The following is a 27568-nucleotide window of genomic DNA, read 5'->3' as shown; positions in this document are numbered from 1 at the left end:
CTGTAGAGTGTCGGATCAGAGGCCCCGATCCATAAGAGTGGCAGAGAGGACCACTCCCTCCATCTGTGTGATCTACCAAGATCGCTGTCTGAAGAGGGCTCGCAAAATCGTAAAGGACCCCTCCCACCACCCCGCACACAGCATCTACCAGCTACTCCCATCGAGAAGTATCAGAGCCAAAATCATGAGGGGGTGGGTAACAGCTTCTTCCCACGGGCAGTGGGAATGCGGAGCGACCAAAGGAACTGCACATACAATTTCCTCCAAGACTATTATTTAACAATATTTAATTTTGTATATGTACTGTGTATACAGTAAATTGCTTGTGCCATGTCTATGAATGTATTTGCATTTTTTAACACCAAAAAAAAATGCAGAATAAGAATCTTGAGCAAATGAGGAGAAAGAAAGCAAGAAGGAAACAAGGATGGAAGCAGATGAATAATGTGGTTTAACCTGTTGAACTGCAGTGGGCAATGAAGCTGAATAATTCATTTGCCTACGCAGATCTGGAGCTTCTCTTGCTTGTCATTTTATTTTAAAATAGTCCTTTCTCTGTGGGTCCCCTAGATTGTGGCACAAGTGACTGAGATGGAGCCCTTGTCGTCAGTCAGTGTGGATCATCATCAGCTGTGTTTATGGAGAGAGAGGTGGAGCCGGTGATGTGAAACCAAGGGTGAGTTGGATTTGTTGCCCAGCTGAGCACTCGGAGGTCGGACAGCATCCATGGCGGGAGGAACCCGAGTTAACACTTCAGAACTGAAGAGAAAGGGTTTTAGGATGAAGGGGGAGGGAGAGCTTGTGTCCGGTTCAAGGTCAAGGGCACCAACTGGTGGTGGTCTAAGGGAAAATGGGATGTGGATGTAGAGGAAACAAGGAAAGGTGGTTCTGGGGGGAGTGTCTGAAACCCAAGTTAAAGACACGGGATCCACTTCGCTGCAGGACAGTGCATCTTCTGTTAACCTTGGTAGACAAGTGAAGGTTAGGTAGAAAGTGGTGAATAGAAGAAACAGGAGCAGGAATGGGCCATCAAGCCTGGTCCGCCATTCAATGAGATCATAGTTGATCTCCACCAACCTGCCTTTTCCATCATATCCCTTAATTACCCTTCTATGTAAAAAAAATCTATCCAACAAGTACATTTACTGAGGTCGCCCCCATTGCTTCAATGGTGGAGGATTCACCTCCCTCTGGGGGGTGGGGTGGAGTGACAGAAGCAGTTCCTCCTTATCTCCATCCTAAATATACTCCCCTGGGTCTTGAGGCCATGTCCCTTAGTTCTGGTCTCACCCACCAATGGGTTTCTATATGAACCCCACTCATTCTTCTAAATGCCAGTGAGTAGAGTCCCAGACTCCGCTCACAGACCAACCCCCTCATCGATGGAATTGGCCCGGTGAACCTTCTCTAAAGCCAGTACGGTGGATGTCCAAAAATCCAGATGCCTGAAATCTGGACGAGCCGAGAATCCGGACTTTTCAAAAACTCTAAAATTTTTAAAAATTTGACTTCGTGTGCATAAGCATCACAGATACTCAGTGGCGATCATACTGGGCACACGTATTTACAAACCCATATTAATCGATCATTAAGTACATAAACCTCTCGGTGTGAAGGGAAAGAAGATGAAATTGAGTAACAAGCAAAATAATTAAGAAACTAGAACATGGTGTGAGCATTACTGTTCTAATAGAAACGTACGACATCGGACAGTGTACAGTTCATGGTATTTTTTTTAAAAATGTCCATAGAAGCAGGGCCAGGAGTAGGTTTAAGGCACATGACACCCATACTCTCCTCCAGCGCCTGCCCATTTGAGCCACGATTGGGCTGGATTTCTGGCTGGCACTGGATTTGAGGCCTCGCTCGTAGGCCAGCCAAACGGCCTTGTTGGGCTCCAATCTCTTTTGGAATTTCTCATCTTGGAACTGTAGAGAACAGTTGTTGTGCCAAACAGAGAAGACGCATTCACTGAGCTTGCTCCAGTCCGGTGCTTTGATGCAAAGAGTCGTGTCGATGCAATCACGAGGAAGGCTTGCCAGCGGCTATATTTTGTGAGAAGTTTGAGGAGATTCGGCATGGAACATGGTACAGGCCCTTCAACCCTCGATGTTGTGCCAACCCATATATTCCTTCCAAAAAAAAGAGATTCAAACTTATGCAGGTGTACTGTGGAGACCATTCTGTCTGGTATGGAATTGTCAATGTTCAGGATGGGAGGTGGGGGTGGAACTGCAGAGGCTTGTTAACTCGGCCTGCAACACCGTCTTCATCCACCAGGTGTGACTTAAGGAAACAGCCTCTATCCTCAAGGAACCCCACCACTCAGGCCAGGCCCACTTCACTCTGCTACCATCAGGAACCCAAAGACGAGCGCTCAGCGGCACAAGGGCAGCTTCTTCCCCTCTGCCATCAGACTTCTGAATGAACAACGATGCACAATTACTGCCTCGCTTTGTCTTTCTCTTGCCCTGTTATTATTTATTTTTTGAAATGTGGTCTTTTGAAATGTTTGAACTGTGGCGCTGCCTCAAAACAACAAATTTTGCAACGTTTACTATCCATACTTTACTGTCCATCTCTCTCTCCGTGGTTGCTGACTGCCCTGCTCTCATTGACCACATAGGAGGCCATGTGGCTGGTCAGGTCCATACTGGCCCCCAGGAGGGCAATCCTCTTATTTCCCTCACACTATGATTTATTCTCCCTCCCATGCACATCAACCTGCCTTTCAATCCCTGATCCCGTGCTCGAGTGGACAAATTAATCCAGATCTGTGGGCAGGGGAGGTGGGGAGGGGGGGAGAACTGGAGCACTCGGGGTGTTACACAAGGATGGTGCAAACTCCACCCAGACCCTGAGGGTCAGGGTCAAACCAGAGTCCTGGCAGCTCCGGGATTTGCCAGAAACACCTGGGAAATTATTTGAAGGAGGGAGAAAATGGGACTGGTCATTTTTTTCCCCCAAATTTAAAAAAAGGTGAAGATGCACTTAAAGGCGCAAAGCTTGTGGAGAAATGGTGAAAGTGCTGAGATTGTAGCGTTTCTCTGATTTTAAATTTTTTTAAAATTTAGACGTGCAGCACGGTAACAGGCCATTTCAGTCCACATGCCTGTGTCGCCCATGCAACCCTCCCCCGTTACGTTTTGGATGGTGGGAGTTGAAAGGCCGCCTTCACTGTCACTGACCAGCACATCTCTTTGCGTTGCAGGGTAAATGTTGTACCACGGGCTCTCTCCGAACGAGCCCGCGTGCTTCACGCTGCATCATAAAGTCGCCAGCCATGCATCACTCCAGCTTCACGAGCAGCTGCCGGTTCTCCTTAGTCCTTTACTGACCCCCTCCGCCCTACCCCGGAGCTGAGAAGACTGCCTCCCCACCACACAAAACTGAACTGCTCTCTGTGGGCAGGTGGACGTCTCGCTGCGACTGTGGCCGGCAGGCGAGGAACCTTCCCTCACTGGTCAACCTTTTGCCATGCGAATCGAATCGAAGCACTCTTTTAACTGAAGGTCGCCTGAGGGAACTGACCCCGCCCCACCAGGGAGAGCATCCGCGACAGTCAACTGGAAGCCAAGTGTGCACGAACACGTACCTGTACCCACCAGTGACTGGGGAAGGGTCTGGGGCGGGGGGTGTGGGGGAAGGTTGGGATTGCTCTGCATAGACGTGATGGACCGAATGATCTCCTGTCTTGTTACAAAAATAAATGTAAAGTATAATTACAAGAGGAAATTCCAATACCTGTATCGGGAGGTCCATGGAAGTGATCAATGCTTTGTCAGAATAATACAATTGCAGAAGCAGACCGCTTGGCCCATCTAGAGAGGTTGGGAGCAGCTTTGAATGAAGTGACCTATTGCTTGTGGGCCTTTTTGCACATATTATCTTGCTGATAATGGATTGATTCGATCTCAAGAATTGCACTGACTGTATTTTACCCATTGGAATGACTTGTGTTTGGCTAAACTGTTCTGATGTTGTGTTATCTTGCCTGGCTTTCCCTGCTGAGCGGGGACTGAGCGAGGCCCATGTTCCAATGCATTCCGTTCTGGTATGAGGTTGCTGGATGACAGAAGGAAGAGCTCGATCCGGGAAAAGCTGAGACTGAGAGGGGGTTGGTGGCCCTCGGGATGCAGCAGGTGGGGACATCCCGAGTCGGATGCGGGATAGCTTCAGCGGGGGGGGGGGGGAAGGGGGCGAGGGAGAGTCCGGGGAGGGAGGCACTCTACCATCTCTCTCTTGGTGGATGGTCTAACTTGGAAGCCAGGGTGGGTGGGAAGTGAAGCGTAGCTCTGGTACCCACCGTCCCCTCCATCGTCTCTCAAAAGTCCGACCTCAGTCCCGTTTCTCCCACGTGCAGCCAAGGAGCTCGCTCGTTTATGGGGTTACCAAGGAGCTTGCACCGTGGTGAATGAGAATGGCGTTCTGGATGTATCAGTAACACATTGGGCTGAAAGCAACATCCTGATTATGTCATAGTTTCAGTAGCATCTCCTTGCTGAGGCCATACTTCACATGTTATGGCTGCCTACATTCATGTCCAGTTAATGTGTGCTTGGAAAACATATTTATTATTCTTTTAAAATCAAAGCAAACTTTTAATAATGGTGAACTTTTTGTATAAGGATAAATACCTATTTCCCTTTAAAAGATTTTGTACTGTTTATCATAATAATCCTGCATACAACGTCTACTAAGATCACAAATTAATATAAATGTTTTTTTTAAAATCCATCCATAATTGTTGATTTAACATTTATTTCTTAAAAATAATCCTGGATAGAAACCGATAGAGTTACAATTCAATGGTTCTCAACCTTTTTCTTTCCACTCAACACCCCACTTTAAGTCATCCCTGTGCCATCAATGTTTTGTGATTAGTAAGGTGGGAAGGGAAGGTTGAGAATCACTGCTTTAGACCCAATTGCTTGAGGAAAAATTGTCATTGGCCCATTTCCTTTTGGAGTTCTGAAACCCATGTACATAACGAGTCAATGAGGAATGATTAAAACTGTAGTTTTCAAACTTTTTCTTTCCACCCACACCCCACCTAATCATAGAGCACCTATAGCCTAGGGCAGTGGTTCTCAACCATTTTTCTTCCCTGTGCCGTACCCTACCAGCTATTTTAGTATCACGACAAATTTAGCCACAAATTTGTAACATTGGGTTGAAAGCAATGTGTAATCCAAATAATCCAAATAATTTATATAAGTAAAAAGTGACCCCAGCACCGACCTCTGCGGAATGCCACTGGTATCCGGTAGCCAACCACATTGACATCTCTGTATTCTGATTCTTATTTCCTGCTGATTAGCCAAAGCTTTCCCCACGCTAGTTTCGTGCATGAGTTCATCTCAGCGCCACTTTCCTGTCCTAACCTCCTATCTGCTTTCAACAACCAAGACTCCGTCCCTCAGCCTGAGAATTCCGAAGATTGCAACCCAGAGTTGGGAAGTTCTTCCTCCTTTCATCCTTCGGCTGCGCTGATCTCTGAGACTGGTTTAGTTCAAGATATTGGGCCGGCACCCGAGGGCAGGATTGAACCGACTTCTCCAAAGCAGAGGCAGCCACTCTTCAAGTTATGACCCTGTCCTGCCCCATTTTATCTCCTCTTTCATCCCTTCTGTCAATTTCTTCAAATGCCCCTTGGCTTCTGATCCCCTAAACAAGGAAAATAGGCCCTTCCCTCTCAGCACATCAGCTTTTATACACCCCAATTAACGCCTCCTCTACTCCAAAGAATGCAACCCAAGCTTGTTTCAGTTGCACCTCCGCTGTGTTCCCAATTGGCAACATCTTCATAAATGGGTGGTAAGGTTATGGAGCGGTTAGTGCAATGCTGATACAGCACCACCAACCAGGGTTTGAAGATGTTTGTATGTTCTCCCCATGACTGTAGCATGAGCTCATGGGCTGAAAAGGCTTGTTACTGTGCTGCTTGTCTAAATTTAAAAAAAAATCTTCCCTCAGGTGTAAGCTGCGATCCAACTAATGTTTCAAACATATAGAACATGATTACCAATGTTCTTTGGAGCTAAGAAGTGGTGATGTCATTCAAATTGCAAGTTTCTAAGAGGGCTTTGCAAGAGAGATGTACCTTTGGCTGGATTGTGTTACGAACTTTTAATTAGGGACTTTGTTAGCAAAAATGTTGGAACAGCACTGGAACATTCACCAGACAATGGAAAATTCAAAATAAGTTTTTTTAATTAAACTATTAACAACATAACATTTCTTGCTTATCTCTAAACGTACTTAACTCTAAACTTACATTTCCACATTGTGTGTGTGTGTGTGTGTGTGTGTGTGTGTGTGTGAGATTAAAGTCCTCTGAAGATTCAATCTTTTAGTCTTGCTTGAAGGTCTTAAATTCTCAATTCAGAAATAATTATAAAACACTTTTAAACATTATATCTTCAGGCTTTTTTTTTAACTCACAAAGTGGCTATTTTCTTCCACGATGAATTCACAAATCCAGACAAGAGTTAAATGAAGTGGCCAAACACAAATGGACTCAGTAGAAATCTGTCTTTTTTTTCAAAGAGTCAGCGAAATCGATTTCCTTAATTCCTTAAAGGTCTCTGATCCTGTGTTCCCCCTTTCCCAGGAGTTACACACAACAGCAGCACCAATTCTGGTAACTGTAACTCAACCCCATCTTCCACAAGGTTTCAACCGCTGTGTCACGGGGTTTGACATCAGTACTCTCCAAATTGAACTCTTCCAAAACTGAACTCAACATGTCCAAATTCAGTAATATATTTCTCCAAATTATGTGACTGTTACATAATCACTGAGGTGAGTCCCAATTTTTGGAAATCACATGACCACCAGTTTTATTTCTACCAAAATTCTATTCCTTTTTCAAAACCACTCCATATCCATAACAACCTCTGTTCCAGAGGCTTAAGTGGCTTTGATTAAAATATAGATGGCTTCCTTCAGTAGTTCTTGAATAATTAAGACCCACTTAAAATCCATTAGCTCTGTGCATCCTAGACACGTCGACTGCGAGAATGAACTCTTCTCTGAAAACCATGGTTCTCTATAAATGTACTGTGACCTGTGTGTTAACCTGTACCAACCCACAGTTAACTTACTAAGAATACAGATACAATATTTTAACTCTACTAAAAACATTTTTATCAATGAGAAATATAGTTGAAGATTAAAGATTAAGTAAATAGATTAGAATTAAAGCTGTGGTCTTAGAACGAGGCAAAATGTGGCAAAATCCTCTCCAGGGTTGCTGTAAATTGATATTTCCCCTGCTTGAGGCTCCTCGATCCAAACGAATCCCAAAATAAGGGACCTAGAGCCAAGGGGGCCTGTATCTATGCTGTATCTCTCTGCGATGATTATCTGGAGTTTGGAATAGGGGCCAGAAAGGATGTGTATTTTAAAACAATCACAGTACCTACCATGTGGTTCCAATAACTTCCTGTCTAAAGACTGTAACTCCATCAGTCTAAGAATCACAATGAATCCCATCCAGCAGTGGTTCATTCTCTCAGGAGTGAGCTAAAGCTTTAACTGTTTTTTAAAAATTTAGACCTCCAGCATGGTAACAGGCCATTTTGACCCACAAGCCCATACCCAATTGACCTACAACCACCCCCCACTTTTCAAACGGTGGGAGAAAACTGGAGCCCCCGGAGGAATCCTGCGCAGACACGGGGAGAACGTCACCCGCTTGCTAATTGCTGTTCAATCCCCTGGAAATGAAGGGGGTGCATCATCTTCTGGATTATGTCAACATGTCCTCATCCAATATTTTTTTTTACATTTTATTTAAAACTTTTAAAAACAACATAAAATCAATAGCAACAACAGAAAAAAAGGTTTTTGTACAATATAATAAACCCCCCAGCCAGTCCCTTCAAGGGGACAAAAAAACCTAAAACATATACAATATTTTAAGATATTTCCAAACCCATATATTCTAAATAAGATGACCACATTTTAACAAAAAAGTGATTATCTTGTAAATTATGTTATTTTCTCCATATAAATACAAGATCTCAATTCATTATGCCAACATACTATATTAATCTCTACATTGTCTTTCCAAGTAATTGCTACACATTTTCATGCCAAACAAATGCAATTTGAAACTTATCCAACCCCAAGCCAGTCAAAGAAACTATATAACCCAACAAAAAAATCTCTGGATCTAATGGTAATTTAATTTTAAATAATTTCTCCAAAATCAACCTAACTTTTTCCCAAAATGGTTATCCCCTATCACAAGACCAAACTGCATACAAAAAAAAAGTTCAGTACTTAACCCACATCTAAATCAAAAATCCGAATTACTAAATCTGCATTTTTTCAATTTCTCAGGAGTCGAGTATAATTGATGCAAAAAATTATAATTAACCAAACCATATCTTACATTAGTCAATTTAGTTACCTCTTCATGACACATAACCTCTCAATCCTCTTGAGGTATAACATAAGTTGAATTGCTTTCCCATTTATTTCTAGATTTCTCCAAATTCGGTTTTTCCATAGTTTCCTGTAACAATTGATACATATCTGAAATAAAACCTCTCTTTGGTATAAAGGAAATCAAAGATTCAAATTTCGTTAACTGAGGTAAACTCATCTCTTTACCATAATTAACCCTTATCAAAGCTCTAAGTTGGTAATACATAAATAAAGAATTTACGGGTATACAAAATTTCTCCCTCAATTGATTAAAAGAAAGAAACTGTCCCTCTTCAAAACAGTCCTGAATCACTTTTATACCCTGAAAATACCATATCTTTAAATACCTATTAAACATTGAAAAAGGAATAAGCTGATTTTGGATTGATAATTTACCCTTTGTTCCTATAACATAATTTCTTTTAACCCATACAAATGTTTTAATACTGGCAGATCATATCCTGCAATAAATTCAAATTCCACTTATATATAAACTGGTGAACATCAAATTCAGAAATACAGGCTAACTCCACTTTGGGCCAACTAGGAGGCTGATTAATGTCCATCATTCTACTAACAAACTTCAACTGTGCAGCTTCGTAATAATTTTGAAAGTGAGGGAACTAGAGTCCACCTAGTGCATATTTCCATGTCAAATTCTGTAAAGCCACTTGAGCTAATTTTCCCTTACATAAAAATTTCCTCACCACCTTATTCAAATCCTGAAAAAAAACCCTTTGAAAGTAATACGGATTTGACTGAAATAAGTATTGAATAAAAGGAAAAACTATCATTTTAATACATTTTACTCAACCTATTAATGTTAGTGGAAGATCCTTCTATTTAATCAAATCTATTTTAATCTTTTTCAATAAAGGTACATAATTTAACTTATATAAAGATTGATAATTTGCATTCACAGTTACCCCTAAATATTTAATTTTATCAGACCATCTTAATTTTATAATATTTTTACACTCTTTATAATCCCCTTCCAAAATTGGCAATATTTCACTCTAATCCAAATTCACTTTATACCCAAATAGCTCCCCAAATTGAACTAAACATTCTTGCAAATATTTCAAAGACTGTTCTGGATGTGTCAAATAAATCAATATATCATCAGCGAATAAATTAATCTTATATTCATCATCTGCAATTCTTATCCCTTTACCTTGTCATTCTGTCGAATTGCCTGAGCTAATGGTTCAATTACCAATGCAAACAAGGGTGGTAACAACCCAATCAGTAAAAAAAGGGCCAAAATTAAACTTCTCCAACACCTTAAATAAAAAATTCCATTCAACCATATCAAAAGCTTTTTCCACATCAAGCGCAACCACCATTGGTTGGTTGGGATGCTGTCTCAATGCACTGATCAACGTTATCAGACACACATCTATTCTTAATAAAACCTGCTTGATCTGTATGTACAAACTGAGGTAAATATTTAGAGTCTATTTGCCAATACTTTAGCCACTATTTTATAATCCACATTTAATAAAGAAATTGGTCGATACGAACCTACATTCAATGGATCTCTATCTTTCTTTGGAATCACTGACCCTAACCCTAACCCTAACTCTAACCCTAACCCTAACCCTAAGCTTTTATCGCACTTGAACAAGATTTCGGTAGTGACTGATCTTCAGTTATTTGTTGCAACACATCCCTAAATATAGAAGATAAATCTTCATAAAACACTTTATAAAATTCCACTGAAAATCCATCATCACCTGGGCGACTTTTCATTTGGCATCTCTTGTATAGCTTCTTTGATCTCAAAATCTGTAAACGGAACTTCCAATTCCTTTACCTCTTCCTCCCCTAAAACCGGTAAATTTAACTTAGATAAGAAGGATTCAATAGAACCATCATCCTGCTTTCCCTCAGAAGTATACAATTTCTGATAAAATGAATAAAATTGGTCATTGATTTCCTGAGGTTTATAGGAAACTATTGAATTCTTTTTAACAGCATTAATAGTTCTTGACATCTGTTCCTTTTTTAATTGCCAAGCTAATACCTTATGAGCCCTCTCACCCAACTCATAATAGCGTTGCTTAGATCTTTGAATTAATCGCTCATACCGATATGTTTGTAAAGTATTATAATGTAATTAAGAAATTGAAGGAGTATGGAGAAGTGTCAGGATACAAGATTAACGCAAATAAAAGTGAAGCAATGCCAATGAATAATGCGGATTTTCTCAAAATTTAAGAATCACCATTCAGATGGCAAATGCAAGCAATACGATACCTAGGTATACAAATAAATAAAAACCTCGGCCATCCATATAAACTCAATTATTATCCACTAATGAAAAAATTACAGGACGACTTAGAGCATTGGAAAGACTTACCACTAACACTAATAGGAAGGATAAACTGTATTAAAATGAAATTTTCCCAAGGATACAATACCTATTTCAGGCATTGCCAATACACTTGACGGAGAAATTCTTCAAGGAGTTAAAGAAAATAGTAAGGAAATTTTTATGGAAAGGGGGGAAACCGAGGATAGCACTAGATAAATTAACAGAATGGTATAAACAAGGAGGCTTACAACTGCCAAACTTTAAAAATTATTATAGAGCTGCACAATTAAGATACCTATCAGATTTTTATCAAACAAGGGAAAAGCCAGATTGGACTAGATTAGAACTAGATAAAATAGGGGAGAAGATACCTGAACATATATAAATGGGATGAAAAATTGGTACAACATAGGAATTCTCCAGTATTACATCATCTGCTCAATATTTAAAAGTTAAATAAATGGGACCCAACAGTATCTGACAGATGTTTTCGTTGTAAAAAAGAAATGGGAACAACAATTCATGCAATCTGGACGTGTGAGAAAGTGAAAAAATTTTGGGAAGATCTAAACCAGATATTAAATAAAATTACAGAAAGCAATATACCAAAAACCCCAGAGATCTTCCTCCTAAGTAACATAAAAAAACAAAGAATTTGGACTTGATTTGGATGGTGCACAAAAAAGATTTGTTAGAATAGCCCTAGCTGTAGTAAAAAAATGTATTATGTCAGCCTGGAAATTAGAAGGTAAATTGAGAATACAACAATGGTATATAGAAATGAATAAATGTATTCCATTAGAAAAAATAACATCTAATTTAAGAAATAATATTACAATATTTGAACAAATATGGGAGCCTTACATGAAACACAATAGAGAAAACCTACCGGGGACATCTACCACCCAAAATGACAGAAGGAGAAGGAAATGAAAAGAATTGACTCAGTGGAATTTCTTGTTTATTTTTATTGAGTGACAACATTGTTTGACTGGTTTAATGTATCTTAGATTCTGTACTTTAAATGAATGGGAGGGGAGGTAGGGAGGGTGGGATGGGAAGAGGGAGGGGGGGAGAAAACGACACTGTATATATTTGAAAAGGAAAATGTACGTATCTTGATCAATGTGGTTTATAGAGTGAAAAATAAAAAAAATTTAAAAAAGTATTATAATGTAATTTCAACTTAGTTAATTCTGCTTTCTTATTTTCTGTAACATTCTTCAGAAATTCATTTTCCAACTCAGTAATTTGTTTCTCCAACGTCAAACTTTCCGCCAGATACTGTTTTTTTACTTTCGTGGAATAACTAATAATTTGACCATGCAAATATATTTTTAAAACATCCCACATTACAAAATTACTACTTACTGAATTAGCGTTTTCAGCTAGAAATAAAACAATCTGTTCCTTAACAAAAGTAATAAACTCTGGTTTCTTCAATAACATTACATTAAACCTCCACCGGTAAGTTGATTGCAACACTTCAGAACTTACACAAGAGATAAACAACATCGAATGATAGGATACGACCCTACTCTTATATTCAGCCTGCACTACTCTAGCCTGCAAATGAACCGAAATCAAAAACAAATCTATTCTAGAGAATGAATCATGCCTAGATGAATAAAAGGAAAAGTCCTTTTCTGTCAGATTTATTCTCCTCCAAATTTCAACTAAATTAAAATCTTTCATCAAAGATCCCATTTGTGTCGCCATCTTTGATTTCCTTATACTTTTCGGAGATCTATCCAGTAATGATCCAAAACACAGTTAAAATCTCCAATCAAAATATTTTCATTGGCCTGATTTAATGTTAAGAAAGCCTCCGATATAAATCGATCATCATCCACATCAGGTGCATAAATATTCAACAATGTCCATGGTTCTGCAAAAAATTTACAATTCACCGTCAAAACCTTACCAGCAATCTCCAAAAATGATTCCAACTCAAACGATAATTTCTTATGAATCAGAATCACTGCATCCCTTGCCTTAGAATTAAAAGAAGCAACCACATATCCAACCCAATCTCTCTTCAATTTTAAATGTTCTTTTTCAGTCAAATGAGTTTCTTGTAAAAAGGCAATATCAACTTTCATTTTTGTTATATAAGCCAGTACATGATTACGCTTAATTGGATTATTCAAGACCAGTTCATTAAAAGTTGCAAAATTCAAATTAGACATTTCTTTACCCCAATCTTCACACAGAATATTACAGAATATTGCTCCCCTTGCTAAAAAAAATCCCTTGTAAATAAAATAACCCTTCCCTCCTTATATATTAAAAAAAACCCAACTAAAAAAAATCTCAATCACAAACTCAATAATGTAGTAACTCCCCAAAAGTCTGGGTGTGGTAAAACCCACTAGTGGCAGATGACTATCAAAAGCTTCAGTGTCATCCACCCTCCCCCCCCCCCCCCCCCACCATTCAACCCAATGACTGTTCTGAATCTTCAATGTCAATGTCAATTCAACCTTCTTCCCATTCCCATTTACCCTCCTTTTAGGTGACAATAATGGTGACCGTCCACTTCCTCTTAAATCTGGCAACGAATTAGCAAATGATCATTCTCAAAAAATTGAGACTGAAAATTTCCATAAAAGACTTTCAATACAGCAGGATAATGAAAAGCAAATTTATAGCCCTTTATCCACAGTACTTCTTTAGGTGAATTAAATTCTCTACGCCTCTTAATAATTTATTGACTCAAATCAGCATAAAAAAACACTCTGTTGCCCTGAACTATTGTTGGAGTCTGATTTTGTCAAGCCTTTTGAACTGCAATTCATAGTATTATTTCTCTATCCTGGTATCTCAAGCAACGAATCAAAACTGCACATGGTGGTTGACCCGGAAAAGGCTTCTTCCTCATTGCCCTATGTACCCAGTCCAATTCCAGACCATCCGGAAAATATTCACTACCCAATACATCAGGAATCCACTTCTTGACAAATTTCACCAGATCTGAGACTTCAATATCTTCTGGAAGACCTACTATTTTTACATTATTCCTCCGACCTTGATTTTCTAAAGAATCAATCTTCTTCAACAATTCCTTCTTCTGAATCCCCCAATCCACGAAAGAATCCTCCACTTTTTCCATTTTTTTCTCTATTTCGTTCCACTTGATTTTATATTCATAAAAAGCTTCTTCAATTTTTTTGAACTTATCCTGTACCGTATCCACCACCTTTAAACATCTATTAGCATCACTTTTAACCACATTCATATCATTCTTGACAGAAGACATTTCTTCACAAATATTACTCATTTTAATTTTTATTTTCATAATTCCTTGCTTTAACTGTGTAAACATCTATACTGACATATTTTCCATCTGATGAGCAATCCCTTCCAGAATTGTAAATACAGAATGCAGTCCAGATTCCATTACTCCCTCTTGAGGCATACATTCCTTGACCCCACCAAAGTAAATTCCTCCTGCCTTGATTCCAGCAAAGCAGGACTTCCCTCTTCTTCAGCTGCACTTGCCACTCATGCAGTGCGGCTGGAGGTCTGCATCCCTGTCAATAGCGGGCTGACTTCGTCCCCCACAGCCCACACTTCATTCGAAAGCTCCTGGACACGCGACGCACCGCGCACACCTGGGAGCGTCGCCAGCCGCGCAGGCGTGACCTCCGACACAGCACTGCGCGCCCCTAGACCATCAGTCAATACAGTGGGCTCACGCAACTGCCCTCGCTATGCCGGCCTGCCCACGCGCACGGCTTCACGGGCGCGCGAGTCAGAGTCAGCCAAACCCAAAACAATGCCGGCGCCATCAGCCAGCATGGGATACGTTGAGGCTTGGAGGCTCCTACAGACTACTCTGTGGCTTCAGCTTGGTAAGTAGGCCTCAGTTCTTCAATACTTTTATAAGGTCATTTCTTCTGTAACTGTGTGGCATGCTGTTAGACAGAATCAGACACATACAAGGTAAAGACTGAACAACAGGCTTTAATCCACAAAGACTTCCACAGAGCCAGGCTGGCTGTGGCTGCAGCAACTCAGGCTTATATCCCAGAGGGTGATTGACACCTGACTGGGTGGGGCTTGATCCCTTCAGGCCGACTGATTGGCAGCCAGCCAGGTGTTGTCCTGTCCCCTTACACTCCTGCAGGTACAGAGGTTGCCCCCTGCAGTAGGCCGGTGGTATACCACCACATTCGCCCACTTTTTTAAAATTTTCCCGGGGTGGGGGGGAATCACACCAAATATGTCCACACAATATTTACAGGTTGAGAAGATTCGGCACCCACCGGGATCTCTGTGACCGTCGTAGGATTGGCTCCTGGTCACTGGTCAGAGTGGAAGTGAAGGGGCTGGCGGTAGGGGTGTGTGTGGCTGGTGTGGTGTCATGCGGAGGGGTGGCCAGGGGGGCCGGGGTCGACGTATGCCGTTCGTATTAGATGATGGGGGTTCAGGTTCATCTCCTAAGGCTGAAGTGGGCCCCTGGTGGTCAAGGAGGGCCCTGCGTGCCCTATAGCTGCCTGGGGACGGGGATGTATGCCCGGTCAGCGTCGTCCTGGTTTGGAGGGTGGTGTGGTGCCAGGTCCTTGGTTGAGACGGTGTCCTCCTTGCCACTGCCGACCTAACGTAGGCATAGTTATGGTTTGCATGTAGGAGGAAGACCTGCTCCACCAGGGCTTCGGCCTTGTGTGCCCGTACATGCTTATGCAGAAGCATTGGTCCCAGGGATGTGAGCCATGCTGGGAGAGACATTCCAGTTGCCAACTTCCTGGGGAATGAGAACAGACATTCGTGAGGGGTCTCGTTGGTAGCCGTGCACTGCAGTGACTGAATGGCATGGAGTGCCTCGGGCAGGATGTCCTGCCAGAATTCAACGGCGCACCATTTTGACCTGAGAGCCAGGAGGACTGACTTCCAGACCACCCCATTCTTGCATTCCACTTGCCCATTGCCTCTTGGGTTATAGTTGTCGTGCAACTGGTCGCAATACCCCTCACCATCAGGTACTGGCGCAGCTCGTGGCTCATGAAACTAGACTCCCGGTTGCTCTGGATGAAGACGGGGTAGCCAAACATGGTGAAGATCTTCCCCAGGGCCCTGATGACAGTGGCCGTGGAGGTGTCTGGACAAGAGATGGCGAAAGGGAAGCGTGAGTACTTGTCCATTACCGTGAGGAAGTAGACATTTTGGTTCGTGGAAGGCAGGGGCCCTTTGAAGTCCATGCTGAGATGCTCGAAAGGCCTTTACAACGTGGGCCTGGGTGGGGGGGGGTGCGGAAGAAGCGGGGTTTACACTCTGCAGAGACCCGACAGGTCTCGGTCATGTCCCTGACGTCCCTGATGGTGTACGGCAGATTTTGGGACTTAAAGAAATGGTACAATCATTCTGCCCAGATGGCAGAGGAACTCATGCAATGCCTGCAACCTGACCGTCATGCATAGATGCGCAGGTGCAAGAGAGGGCATCAGGGGCGATACTGGATGTCGTAGTTGTAGGTTGCCAGCTCGTCTCTCCAGCGCAGGATTTTGTCATTCTTTATCTTGCTCTTGTGGGAAGTATTAAACATGAACGCCATAGCCTGCTGGTCCGTAAGGAACGTGAATCTCCTGCTGGCCAGATAGTGGTGCCAGTGACGGAGTGCCCTAGCTCGGAGCCGTGGAGGGTCCTGGAAAAGAAGGCAACCCCCTTGATTGAGGGTAGCAGTGAGGGCCACCTCGGAGGCTTCGCTCTCCACCTGGAAGGGAAAGTCCTCAACCACCAACTGCATCATGGCATCCGCGATGTCTTGCTTGATGCAGGTGAAGGCTGCCTGCACCTCAGGTGGGAGGGGAAAAGTTGTGGCTTGGGCCAGTGGGCGGACCTTGTCCGAGAAGTGAGGGACCCACTGCGAGTAATAAGAGAACAGGCCCAGGAGGGCCTTTAGCGTGGGGGGGAAGAGGTAACTCCATTAATGGGCACATCCTTTCCGGATTTGGGCTGACGACTCCATGGGCCACGATGTACCCCAGGATGGCAAGGCGGGTGGTGTTGAACATAAACTTCTCCTTGTTGTAAGTGAGGTTCAGTTCCTCGGCCGTCTGGAGGAATTTTTCCAGGTTAGCATCGTGGTCCTGCTAGTCATGGCCGCAGATAGTGACGTTATCCAGATATGGGAACGTCGCCTTTAGCTTATGCCGGTCTACCATGCGGTCCATCTCCCGCTGGAAGACAGAGACCCTGCTCGTGACCCCAAAAAGGAACCCGGCGGAACTGGTACAGGCGCCCGTCCGCCTCAAAGGTGGTGTAGGGCTTGTCCTTCGGGTGGATAGGGATTTGGTGATATGTCGACTTCAGGTCAATCGTGGAGAAAACCCAGTAGCAGACAATCTCATTGACCATGTCGGTGATCCTCGGCAGGGGGTAGGCATCCAGCTGGGTGTACCGATTAATGGTCTGGCTGTAATCCACAACCATCCTTGGCTTACTTCCCCCTTTGCCTCTAGGACTTGGGTTCTCCAAGTGCTGTTACTGGGCTATATAATGCCTTCCGCCAGGAGTCGCCGCACCTCCGCCTTGATGAAGTCCGTCTGCAGTGCAATAGCGCCTACTTCTGTGGCGATCGGCTTGCAGCCTAGCGCAAGATGTGGGAAGAGTGCCGGTGGGCTGATGCACAGTGTGGAGAGGCCACAGGTTGGCCAGGGCTGGTAGGTTGGCATGCTGTGCAATGTGAATGGAGGTTGGGGCCCCCCAAACGCAAGGGTGACACTCTGCAGGTGGCACTGGAAATCCAGGCCCAGGAGTGGTGCGCAGAGTTTGGGCATGACCAGGAGCATGAATCCTGTGTAAGTCTCCCCTCCCACCGTTATATCAACCGATCAGTGCCTGAAGGTACCAACATTCTTATCCTTGGTGGCGAGGGCGATCGGGCAGGTGGTGAGGTGGACCTTTAACCTTAGGGAATGGGCCATTCTTGGGTGAACGACCCTCTCCGTGCTGCTACTGTCCAACAGGCACTTTGTTACCTGCCCGTTGACTCTCATATGAATTAAGGAAGCTTCACCGGTTTTACATTTATCACTTTGGGGATTAAAAACACGACAATTTTAATTTCGACCAGTGGTTCTCAACCTTTTTCTTTCCACTCGCATCCCACTTTAAGTAATCCCTCTGCCATCGGTGCTCTGTGATTAGTAAAGGATTGCTTAAGATGGGATGTGGGTGGGAAGGGAAGGTTGAGAATCACTGCTCTAGACCCAATGGTTAGTGAAATATTTTGACGAGAAAAATTTGTAGGTCCATTAGGTGTAATTGGTGGCACTGACTCATGGGCTGATATGGCCTGTTACCATGCTGTATATCTAAAAAAATACTTTATTGCACAGTCAGTTCATTACATTTCTTACTTTTGTGTAAGCATATTTTTTTCTTGAGTAGAGTTTACAGTTACTGATAACGAGAGATTCTGCCTGGTCCATGTGGAAAAGAATCTTAGGGTTATACGTGATGTAAAATCACAATGTTGGAGAGACTCAGCAGGTCAAGCAGTGTCCTTTATTCAGCAAAGATAAAATATACAGAACCGACGTTTCGGCCTCGAGCCCTTCATCAAGCAATGGGAAAATGTCAGCAGGCATCCGAACAAAAGAGTAAGGTGGGGGAGGGGTGGTTGCAAAGGCAGGAGATGATGGTTGGAGAAGGTAGAGAGGGGGAAGCAGGGATCAAGGGGAGGAGGGATGGCTGGGTGAATGGAGGGAGGAGAACTGGGAAGGGAAGGGGGAGGGGGAAGAGAAGAGCAGGTTAGCAGAAACTGGAGAAATTGATGTTAATGCCATTTGGCTGAAGAGGGCCCAGATGGAAAATTAGATGCTGTTCCTGCAATTTGCAGGAGGTCTTGGTGGGAGAGTACATAAGGCCATGTACAGACATGTGAGTGTGGGAGTGGGACACAGAACTGAAATAGTTGGCTTCTGGGAGGTCTCTGTCACTGAGACACACACACACACACACACACACACACACACACACACACACACACACACACACATAATCACACATACATACGCACATATACACACATACTCACACACAGATACACACATACACACACATATATATACACACACACAAACACACACATACACACATATACACACACATACATACACACAGATATACACACATAAACACACATACACATATACACATAAAAACACACACATACATACATACACACACATAAACACACACACATACACACATATACACACATAAACACACACATACACACATATACACACACAGATACATACACACAGATATACACACATAAATACACACATAAACGCACAAAAACACACACATACATACATACACACACATAAATACTCACACATACATATACACACACATAAACACACAGATACACACATACATACACACACGTACACACATAAACACACACATATACACACACAGATACATACACACACAGATATACACACATAAACACACACATACACACAGATACACACACATAAACACACAAAAACACACATACAGACATGCACACACATAAACATATAAACACACACAAACACACACACAAACACACACACATACACACATATACACACACATAAACACACAAAAACACACATACAGACATACACACACATAAACATATAAACACACACAAACACACACACACATACACACATATACACACATAAACACACACAAACACACACACACATACACACACATATACATACACACACATAATCACACACACATACGCACACAGACACACACACACACAGACACACACACATAGATATAGTGATAAAAAGAGAGATACACACACATCAGGCACGAAACGTTAGTCATGTATCTTTACCCCCTATGGATGCTACATGACCTGTTGAGTTCCTCCCGGATTTATTTGTGCTCTTCCTGTAAGGTACCAAGGTGTGTTCATTTTTTAAGGGTGCTTTATATACACTGTGACCACATTATAATGCAAGCAGAGGTGTTAATGGTCAGTTGACTAACTTGACTTCAATAGCACCAGATTATGGCTTGGAAACATTGCTATCAGCAGGGATGTCTCTGTGGCATGAAACCAACATATTAAACTTCAATGTTTCCTGTTCCAGGAATTAGTGTTTAGAAGTTGCAAGCTTACTTAAGCCAAAAACATCAGCTTAACTCTGTTTTGGCAAAAATTAACACTGCTGTGAATAGTTATTTTGAATGCTTTATATCAGGAATCACAATCCTAAATAAATTCAGGGAAGCTGCATGTAATTTGGATTTGAGAACGATATATAATCTGGTTTTCGGTCTGAGATTTAGCATAGCTATGGTTAAGGATAAAAGAGGAATTGGGGATGGGCTAATTACGATGGGATAAGGCAGGAACTAGCGAGAGTAAATTGGAAACAAAGTACAGAACTAATGAGGAAGAAGTTTAGGGAGCACTTGTGCGGGGTTCAGGATAGGTTTGTCCCACTGGGACAAGGAAACTGTGGTGGGAAAAGGGGACCGTGGTTGATGAAACCCGTGTGGTCAAGAGGAAGAAGGAAGCAGACATTAGATATAGGCACAGGAAGGGCTCGTGAGAAATATGTGGTAGCCAGGAAGGAGCTTAAGAAAGGATTTAGGGGAGCTGAAGGGGGCATGAGAATGTAGGGTTAAGGAGAACCCCAAAGCTTTCTATGCTTATGTGAAGAACAGAAGGATGATGAGAATGAAGGTGGGGCCACTAAAGGATAAAGGAGGCAACATGTGCCTGGAGGTGGAGGAGGTCCTAAATGAAGTCTTTGCATCAGTATTCATAAGAGAAAGGGACCTGGATCAGGGTGAGGTCCAAATAGAACAGGCCTGTGTGCTGGATAGAGGAAGTGTTAGATCTTCTTAAAAACATCAAGAGTGATAAGTCCTTGGGGGTCGGACGTGATATGTCCCAGGCTGCTGTGGGAAGCTAGGGAAGAGATAGCTGGGGCAGTGACTATAATCTTTCAGTCCTCTTTGGCCACTGGGGAGGATTGGAGAATTGCAAATGTGGTCCACTTGTTTAGAAAAAAAGGTAATAGTGAGAATCCTGGGAATTATGTGTGCAAACTATTGGAGAGGATTCTTAAGGATAAGATCTATGAGCATTTGGAGAAGTCCAGTCTACTCAAGGATAGTCAGCATGGATTTGTGAAGGGAAGGTCGTGCCTCACGAGTCTAATTGAGATTTCTGAGGAGGTAGAAAAGGAAATTAATGAGAGTAGGATGGTAAATGTGGTCCACCTGGATTTTCGCAAGGCATTTGGCAAGGTCCCCCAAGAGAGACTTGTTCAACAAGTCATGAGCCATCCACAGAACCTTGGCTTTGTGGATTAAAATTGGCTTGCATGTAGAAAGCAGAGAGTAGTAGTGGAAGGAAAATATTCTACATGGAGGTCAGTGACTAGTGGAGGGGCTGCAGGGATCTGTTCTGGGACCCCTGCTCTTTGTCATTATATATATATACTGCTGCCGCTCTGTACATGTGGCGGGCCCACCCACTGATGACTCGACCCCATATAACTCCTCCCCCTGTGACCTGGCCATAAAGGTCGACCTCCCTGCCCCTTCCATTCATGGAGTTGTGCCAGCTGAAATCTAATGTGTACCAAAGCCTATCATTCCTCACTCATTCTTTGGAGTCAATGATAGTACATATCAGTGACCTGGATGAAGAGGCGGAAGGATGGGTCCGTAAGTTTGTGGATGATATGAAGGTTGAAGGAGTTGTGGATGGAGCTGAAGGCTATTGTAGGTTTCAAAAGGAAATAGGATGCAGAGTTGGGTGGAAAAATGGCAGATGGAGTTCAATCCAGATAAGTGCGAGGTGATGTATTTTGGAAGGACCAACCAGAAGGCTGAGTACAGGGTTAATGGTTGGGAACTTAGGAGTGTGGATGAACAGAGGGACTGTGGGGTCCAAATCCCTCAAGGTCACTGCACAAGTTGATAGATAATTAAGAAGGCCTATGGGATGCTGGGCTTCATTAATAGAGTTCAAGAGTCGGGAGGTCATGTTGCAACTCTACAAATCTCTGGTGAGACTACACTTAGAATATTGTGTTCAGTTCTGGTCACCTCATTTTAGGAAGGATGTGGAAGCTTTGGAGAAGGTGCAGAGGAGATTTACCTTGGTGTTGCCTGGATTGGAAAATAAGTCTTCTGAGGCAAGGTTAGCAGAGCTGGGACTTTTCTCTTTGGTGCAAAGAAGGATGAGAGGAGAATTAATAGAGATCTACAAGATTCAAAGAGGCAAAGATAGGGTGAACAGACAACACCTTTTTCCCAGGGCAGGAATAGCAAACACAGAGGTCATATGTACAAAGTGAAGGGGGGGAAATTTAGGGCAGACCAGGGGTGTTTTTTTTTACACACAATGCCTTGCCAGGGATGGTGGTGGAGGCTGAAACATTAGGAGCATTTAAAAGACCCTTAATACATGGAGGGATGAAAAATGGAGGGTTATGGGGTAAGGAGGGTTTAGTATTTTTTTAAGGCGTGTAAGGGTCAGTACATTTTTTTAAACTTTTTAAAGATTTTTTCACTCTATCAGCCATATTGACCAAAATACACAGAAACATTTTCCTCTTGAATATACACAGTGTCATTTTCTCCCCTTTTTCCCCCTCCCTTCCCTCCCTCCTTCACCCCCCCTCCCCACCCACTCAATGTTCAACATATATGATACATTAAACCCATTAAAAAATGTCATCACACAATGAAAATAAACAAGAAATTTGTGTCTTCTACTTTTGCACACTGGGTCAGTTCATTTCGTCGTCTTCTCCTTCTGTCATTTTAGGTAGTGGAGGTCCGCGGTAGGACTTCTCTGTTGTGTTCCATGTACGGTTCCCAGATTTGTTCGAATACTGTGATGTTATTTCTTAAATTATATGTTATTTTTTCCAATGGAATACATTTATTCATTTCTATGTACCATTGCTGTATTCTCAGGCTATCTTCTAATTTTCAGGTTGACATTATACATTTTTTTGCTACAGCTAAGGCTATCATAATAAATGTTTTTTTGTGCTCCATCCAAATCGAGGCCTTGTTCTTTACTTCTTATATTACTTAGAAGAAAGATCTCTGGATTTTTTGGTATGTTGCTTTTTGTGATTTTATTTAATATCTGGTTTAGTTCTTCCCAAAACTTTTTCACTTTCTCACATGCCCAAATTGTTTCCATTTCCTTCTTACAGCAAAAACATCTGTCTGATACTATTGGGACAAACTTATTTAATTTTTGGGACATGATATAAAGCTTCTGTAACCAATTATGTTGTATCATGCGTAATCTCTTATTTATTGTATTTCTCATAGTTCCGGAGCATAACTTTTCCCATGTTTCATTCTTTGTCTTTATGTTTAGATCTTGTTCCCATTTTTGTTCAGGTTTACAGCTTGTTTCCTCGTTCTCTTTCTCTTGCAGTTTGATTTACATGTTTGTTATAACTCTTTTAATTATCACTGTGACTGTAATCACATCTTCAAAATTGCTTCCTTCTGGTAACCTCAGTCTGCTTCCCAATTTGTCCTTCAAGTAGGTTTTCAGTTGGTAGTATGCAAACATTGTACCGTGAGTTATATCATATTTGTCCTTCATTTGTTCAAAAGATAATAATTTATTTCCTGAAAAACAATTTTCTAGTCCTTTGATCCCTTTTCTCTCCCATTCTCTAAAGGAAAGGTTATCTATTGTGAAAGGGATTAGTTGATTTTGCATCAATATTAATTTTGGTAGTTGATAATTTGTTTTATTCCTTTCTACGTGAATCTTCTTCCAAATGTTGAGCAGATGGTGCAGTACTGGTGAATTCCTATTTTGCACCAGCTTTTCATCCCACTTATATAGTATTTGTTCAGGTACCTTCTCCCCTATTTTATCTAGCTCTAATCTGGTCCAATCTGGTTTTTCCCTTGTTTGATAAAAATCTGATAGGTATTTTAATTGGGTCAGCACAACATTGAGGGCCAAAGGGACTGTACTGTTCTAACTGTACAGGTGTTGGTGAGACTGCGCGTGGAGTTTTATAGCATTTCTGGTTACCCAGCTATAGGAAAGACATCATTAATCTGGAACGGTTGCAGGAACAATTCATGAGGATGGGTACAACATCAACATTTAGACAGGCACATGGATGGGAAAAAAGTTGAAAACCACTGTTTTAATCGTCCCTCATTGACTCGTTATGTGCGCGGTTTCAGATCTCCAAAAGCAATGGGCCAATGACAATTTTTCTCAAGCAAAATATTTCAGTAACAATTGGGTCTAGAGCAGAGATTCTCAACCTCCCCTTCCCACCCAGATCCCACCTTAAGCAATGCCTCACTAATCACAGAGCACTGATGGCAGAGGGATTACTTAAGGTGGAGTGTGAGTGGAAAGAAAAAGTTTGCAAACCACTGGTTGAGAGGGATACGGACCAAATGCAAGCAAATGGGACTGACTTGGGTGGATAATTTGGCTGACATGGACAAGTTAGGCCGAATGGCCTATCTCCATGCTACCAAACTCTATGAGGTATTTGCACATGGACCTCATCATTAGTTTACAGAATTAGACAGTACCAAGAGGGACCATTTGGCCCATTGAGCTTCTGACTGTCTTTGTTAAACCAATCTCAATCCCTGTTTATTTTTCCAAGCCCTATGAACATTTTCCCTTCAAGTGTTTACTTGAAGGTGAAGTTCCTGCCTGAAAAATTTCTGCAGCTATAAAGCATGGCGAAATCTGTAATTCCTTTGAAATAACAGCTATGATTGAATTTCTCATCAACTATCTTGTAGTCAATGCAAGGTTATGAAGAACCACAAGAAATTGTGTTCAGAAAAGTGTGTAAGTGTGTCCTAATCTGATGTGGAGTTTATTTAGATGACTTTACTGGTCCTCACTCCTTGCACTCATCCCTGCCAATTTTTACAACGTTTCGGGATGTTGGTTTAGGAACTGAGTTACAGGGGTTAAACAGGGAGGACTTTATTCCCTGGAGTGTAGAAAAATGAGGGGAGATTTGATAGAGGTAAACAAGACTATCTGGGGTCTAGACAGAGTAAATGCAACTGGGCTTTTCCACTGACGGTAGTTGAGAAGTACTCGAGATGGCAGAGGCCGACAGCATCGAGTCCACGCTGCTGAAGATCCAGCTGCGCTGGGTGGGTCACGTCTCCAGATTGGAGGACCATCGTCTTCCCAAGATCGTGTTATATGGCGAGCTCTCCACTGGCCACCGTGACAGAGGTGCACCAAAGAAGAGGTACATGGACTGCCTAAAGAAATCTCTTGGTGCCTGCCCCATTGACCACTGCCAGTGGGCTGATATCGCCTCAAACCGTGCATCTTAGCGCCTCACAGTTCGGCGGGCAGCAACCTCCTTTGAAGAAGACCGCAGAGCCCACCTCACTGACAAAAGACAAAGGAGGAAAAACCCAACACCCAACCCCAACCCACCAATTTTCCCCTGCAACCTCTGCAACCGTGTCTGCCTGTCCCGCATCGGACTTGTCAGCCACAATCGAGCCTGCAGCTGACGTGGACTTTTACCCCCTCCATAAATTTTCGTCCGCGAAGCCAAGCCAAAGAAAAAGAAAGAAGTTGAGATACAAGCCAAAGGACACGGGTTAAGGGTGAAAGGGAACATTATAGGGGGAACTTCTTCACCCAGAGAGCTGCCAGCTGAAGTAGTGAATGAGGGCTCAATTTTAACATTTAAGAAAAATTTGGACAGGTACATAGATGGAAAGGGAATGGAGAACTATGGTCCGGGTGCAGGTCAGTGGGACTAGGCAGAAAAATAGTTCAGCACAGACTAGAAGGGCTATAATGTTACATGGTTCCATGGTTCTTACTTGGCCAATTGAAAGCATCAATTAATCTATTTTTTTAAAATATTTCTTCAAAAAATTACTTTTTAGTTTATTTTCACTGATCAGATATTTAGTTGGTTGTGGAATCGCTTTCATTGTAATTCTCATCTAGAATGCATTGCCAGGAAAAAAAAAAAAAAAATAGAATGCATTGCCAGGGGTGGTGGTGGAGGCTGGAACAATTGACACTCTTAGACAGGTACATGGATGTGAGGAAAATGGAGGGTTATTGGGCAGGGAGGGGTTAGTTATTTTTGGTAGGATCTGCACCAATTGGTGTAGTGCTCTCTGCTCTTCCTTGTCAAGAAGCTAAGGTCTCTCGGCAGTTGCTAATCACAGACAACTCCTCTGTGAACTGGATGTTCTAGGCTGTGAGGTGCTCGCTCGTCTATGAGATACCTCGCTGAGCTACTTGATAATTTGAGGTCAGGTTGATGCAACAAATTAGGCAGTGGTCAGCCCTATGGTCGGTGGATGTCACGGTGTTGGTAGCGTGAGCTCACTCAGATATAGCCCAGCAGGTGGCCAACTCAGGGACATTAACTGGGACATTGTTTAATCATTCCGGGCCTTTGTAGTGATAAGGTTTTAAAATAGTTAAACTTAAATTAACTTAAATTTTACACTTAGACATTCACCCAGTAATAGGCCATTTCAGCCCGTAAGCCGCACCACCCAATTTAACCTGCTGGTTCGTTTTTGACTGGTGGGAGGAAACCAGAGCCCCCCGAGGGTAAACTCATGCAGACACAGAGAGAACATTTAAACCTCTTACAGGCTGCATTAGATTTGAACCCAGGTTGCCGGTGCTGTGGCAGCATTGCACTGACCGCTGCACTAACCGTGCAGTCCCTTTTGTTTTGTTAAGCATTTCATGAGGAGAAAGATTCCACCGGATATTGACTTTCCATCTTCTTTCCTGCCAGACAAATGCATTCCTTTCTGGCCTAAGAAGGGTATAGACAACAGGTGTTTTGGCTCATGGTTCTGCTGGTGACTATGGCCCGCGCCATAAGCTACTGTTGCAGTTCATCACTCATAAGTGTGGACCCCAGATCACTATGGGTGTAGCTCGGGTACCCGAATAGGATATAGATGCCGCCCAGTGCTTTTGTAACAGTGGGCATGGTCATATCTGGTCATATCTGGGCAGGGGATGGCAAACGAGACTACTCATCAAAAATTCTGAGGATGTACAGGTTCCGATTGGACAAGGGCAGGGGCCCCTTGAAATCCGCACTCAGGCGCTCAAAGGGTCGAGTAGCCTTGATCAAATGTGACTTGTCAGGCCTGCAGAAACGTAGTTTGCATTCGGCACAAACCTGGTAGTTTCTAGTCAGGGTCTGGACGACATTGATGGAGAAGGGGAGGCTTTTGGCCTGGACAAAATGAAAAAGCCTAGTGACCCCGGGGTGGCAGAGGTCATCATGGAGAGATTGGAGCTGGTCGCTCTGCGTGCTTGCGCACATCCCCTGGGACAGGGCATCTGGGGGCTCATTGAGCTTCCCGGGCTGGTATAGGATATTGTAATGACAGGTGGAGAGTTCTATCCTCCACCTCAAGATTTTCTCATTTTTGATTTTACCTCACTGTTTGTTGTGGAACATGAATGTGACTGCATGTTGGTCAGTCAGCAGGGTAAATCACTTACCTGCCAGGTAGCGGTGTACCACCTCAACAATCGCCTGGGCCTCCTTCTCAATGGACCTCAGGGCGATGGAGCATGCGGGAGAAGAGTATTATCAGTCTGCCCGCTTGGTTGAGGGTGGTGTGTAGGGCCAAATCAGAGACATCACCTGAAAAGGGGTGGGCTTGTCCACAGCATGCATCATGTCCTTGGCGATATTCTCTTTGACGCGAGGTAAAGGCCTCCTGAGCTTCCTCAGAGAGTGGGAAGGATGTGGCTTTTGTGGACACATTGGGAATAATAAGAGAAAG

At 42.8% G+C, this 27568-nt stretch overlaps 1 protein-coding gene across 1 annotated transcript in view; it reads left to right on the top strand.

Annotated features, from left to right (window-relative positions):
• The window catches only part of LOC138748795 (uncharacterized), a 37423-nt gene extending 31237 nt beyond the window's left edge, over nt 1–6186 (top strand). The window contains exons 8-9 of the mRNA XM_069909545.1: nt 571–676; nt 3212–6186. Coding sequence (XP_069765646.1) covers nt 571–663 — 93 coding nt within the window. The 3' untranslated portion in view covers nt 664–676; nt 3212–6186. The remainder of the gene's footprint in view (nt 1–570; nt 677–3211) is intronic.
• Nucleotides 6187–27568: the final 21382 nt, after the last annotated feature.

The sequence above is a fragment of the Narcine bancroftii genome, chromosome 13 (genome assembly GCF_036971445.1).
Source record: "Narcine bancroftii isolate sNarBan1 chromosome 13, sNarBan1.hap1, whole genome shotgun sequence".
NCBI lineage: Eukaryota > Metazoa > Chordata > Chondrichthyes > Torpediniformes > Narcinidae > Narcine > Narcine bancroftii.
The sequence above is the reverse complement of the archived record's forward strand: the minus strand, read 5'-3'. Positions and strand labels throughout refer to the sequence as shown.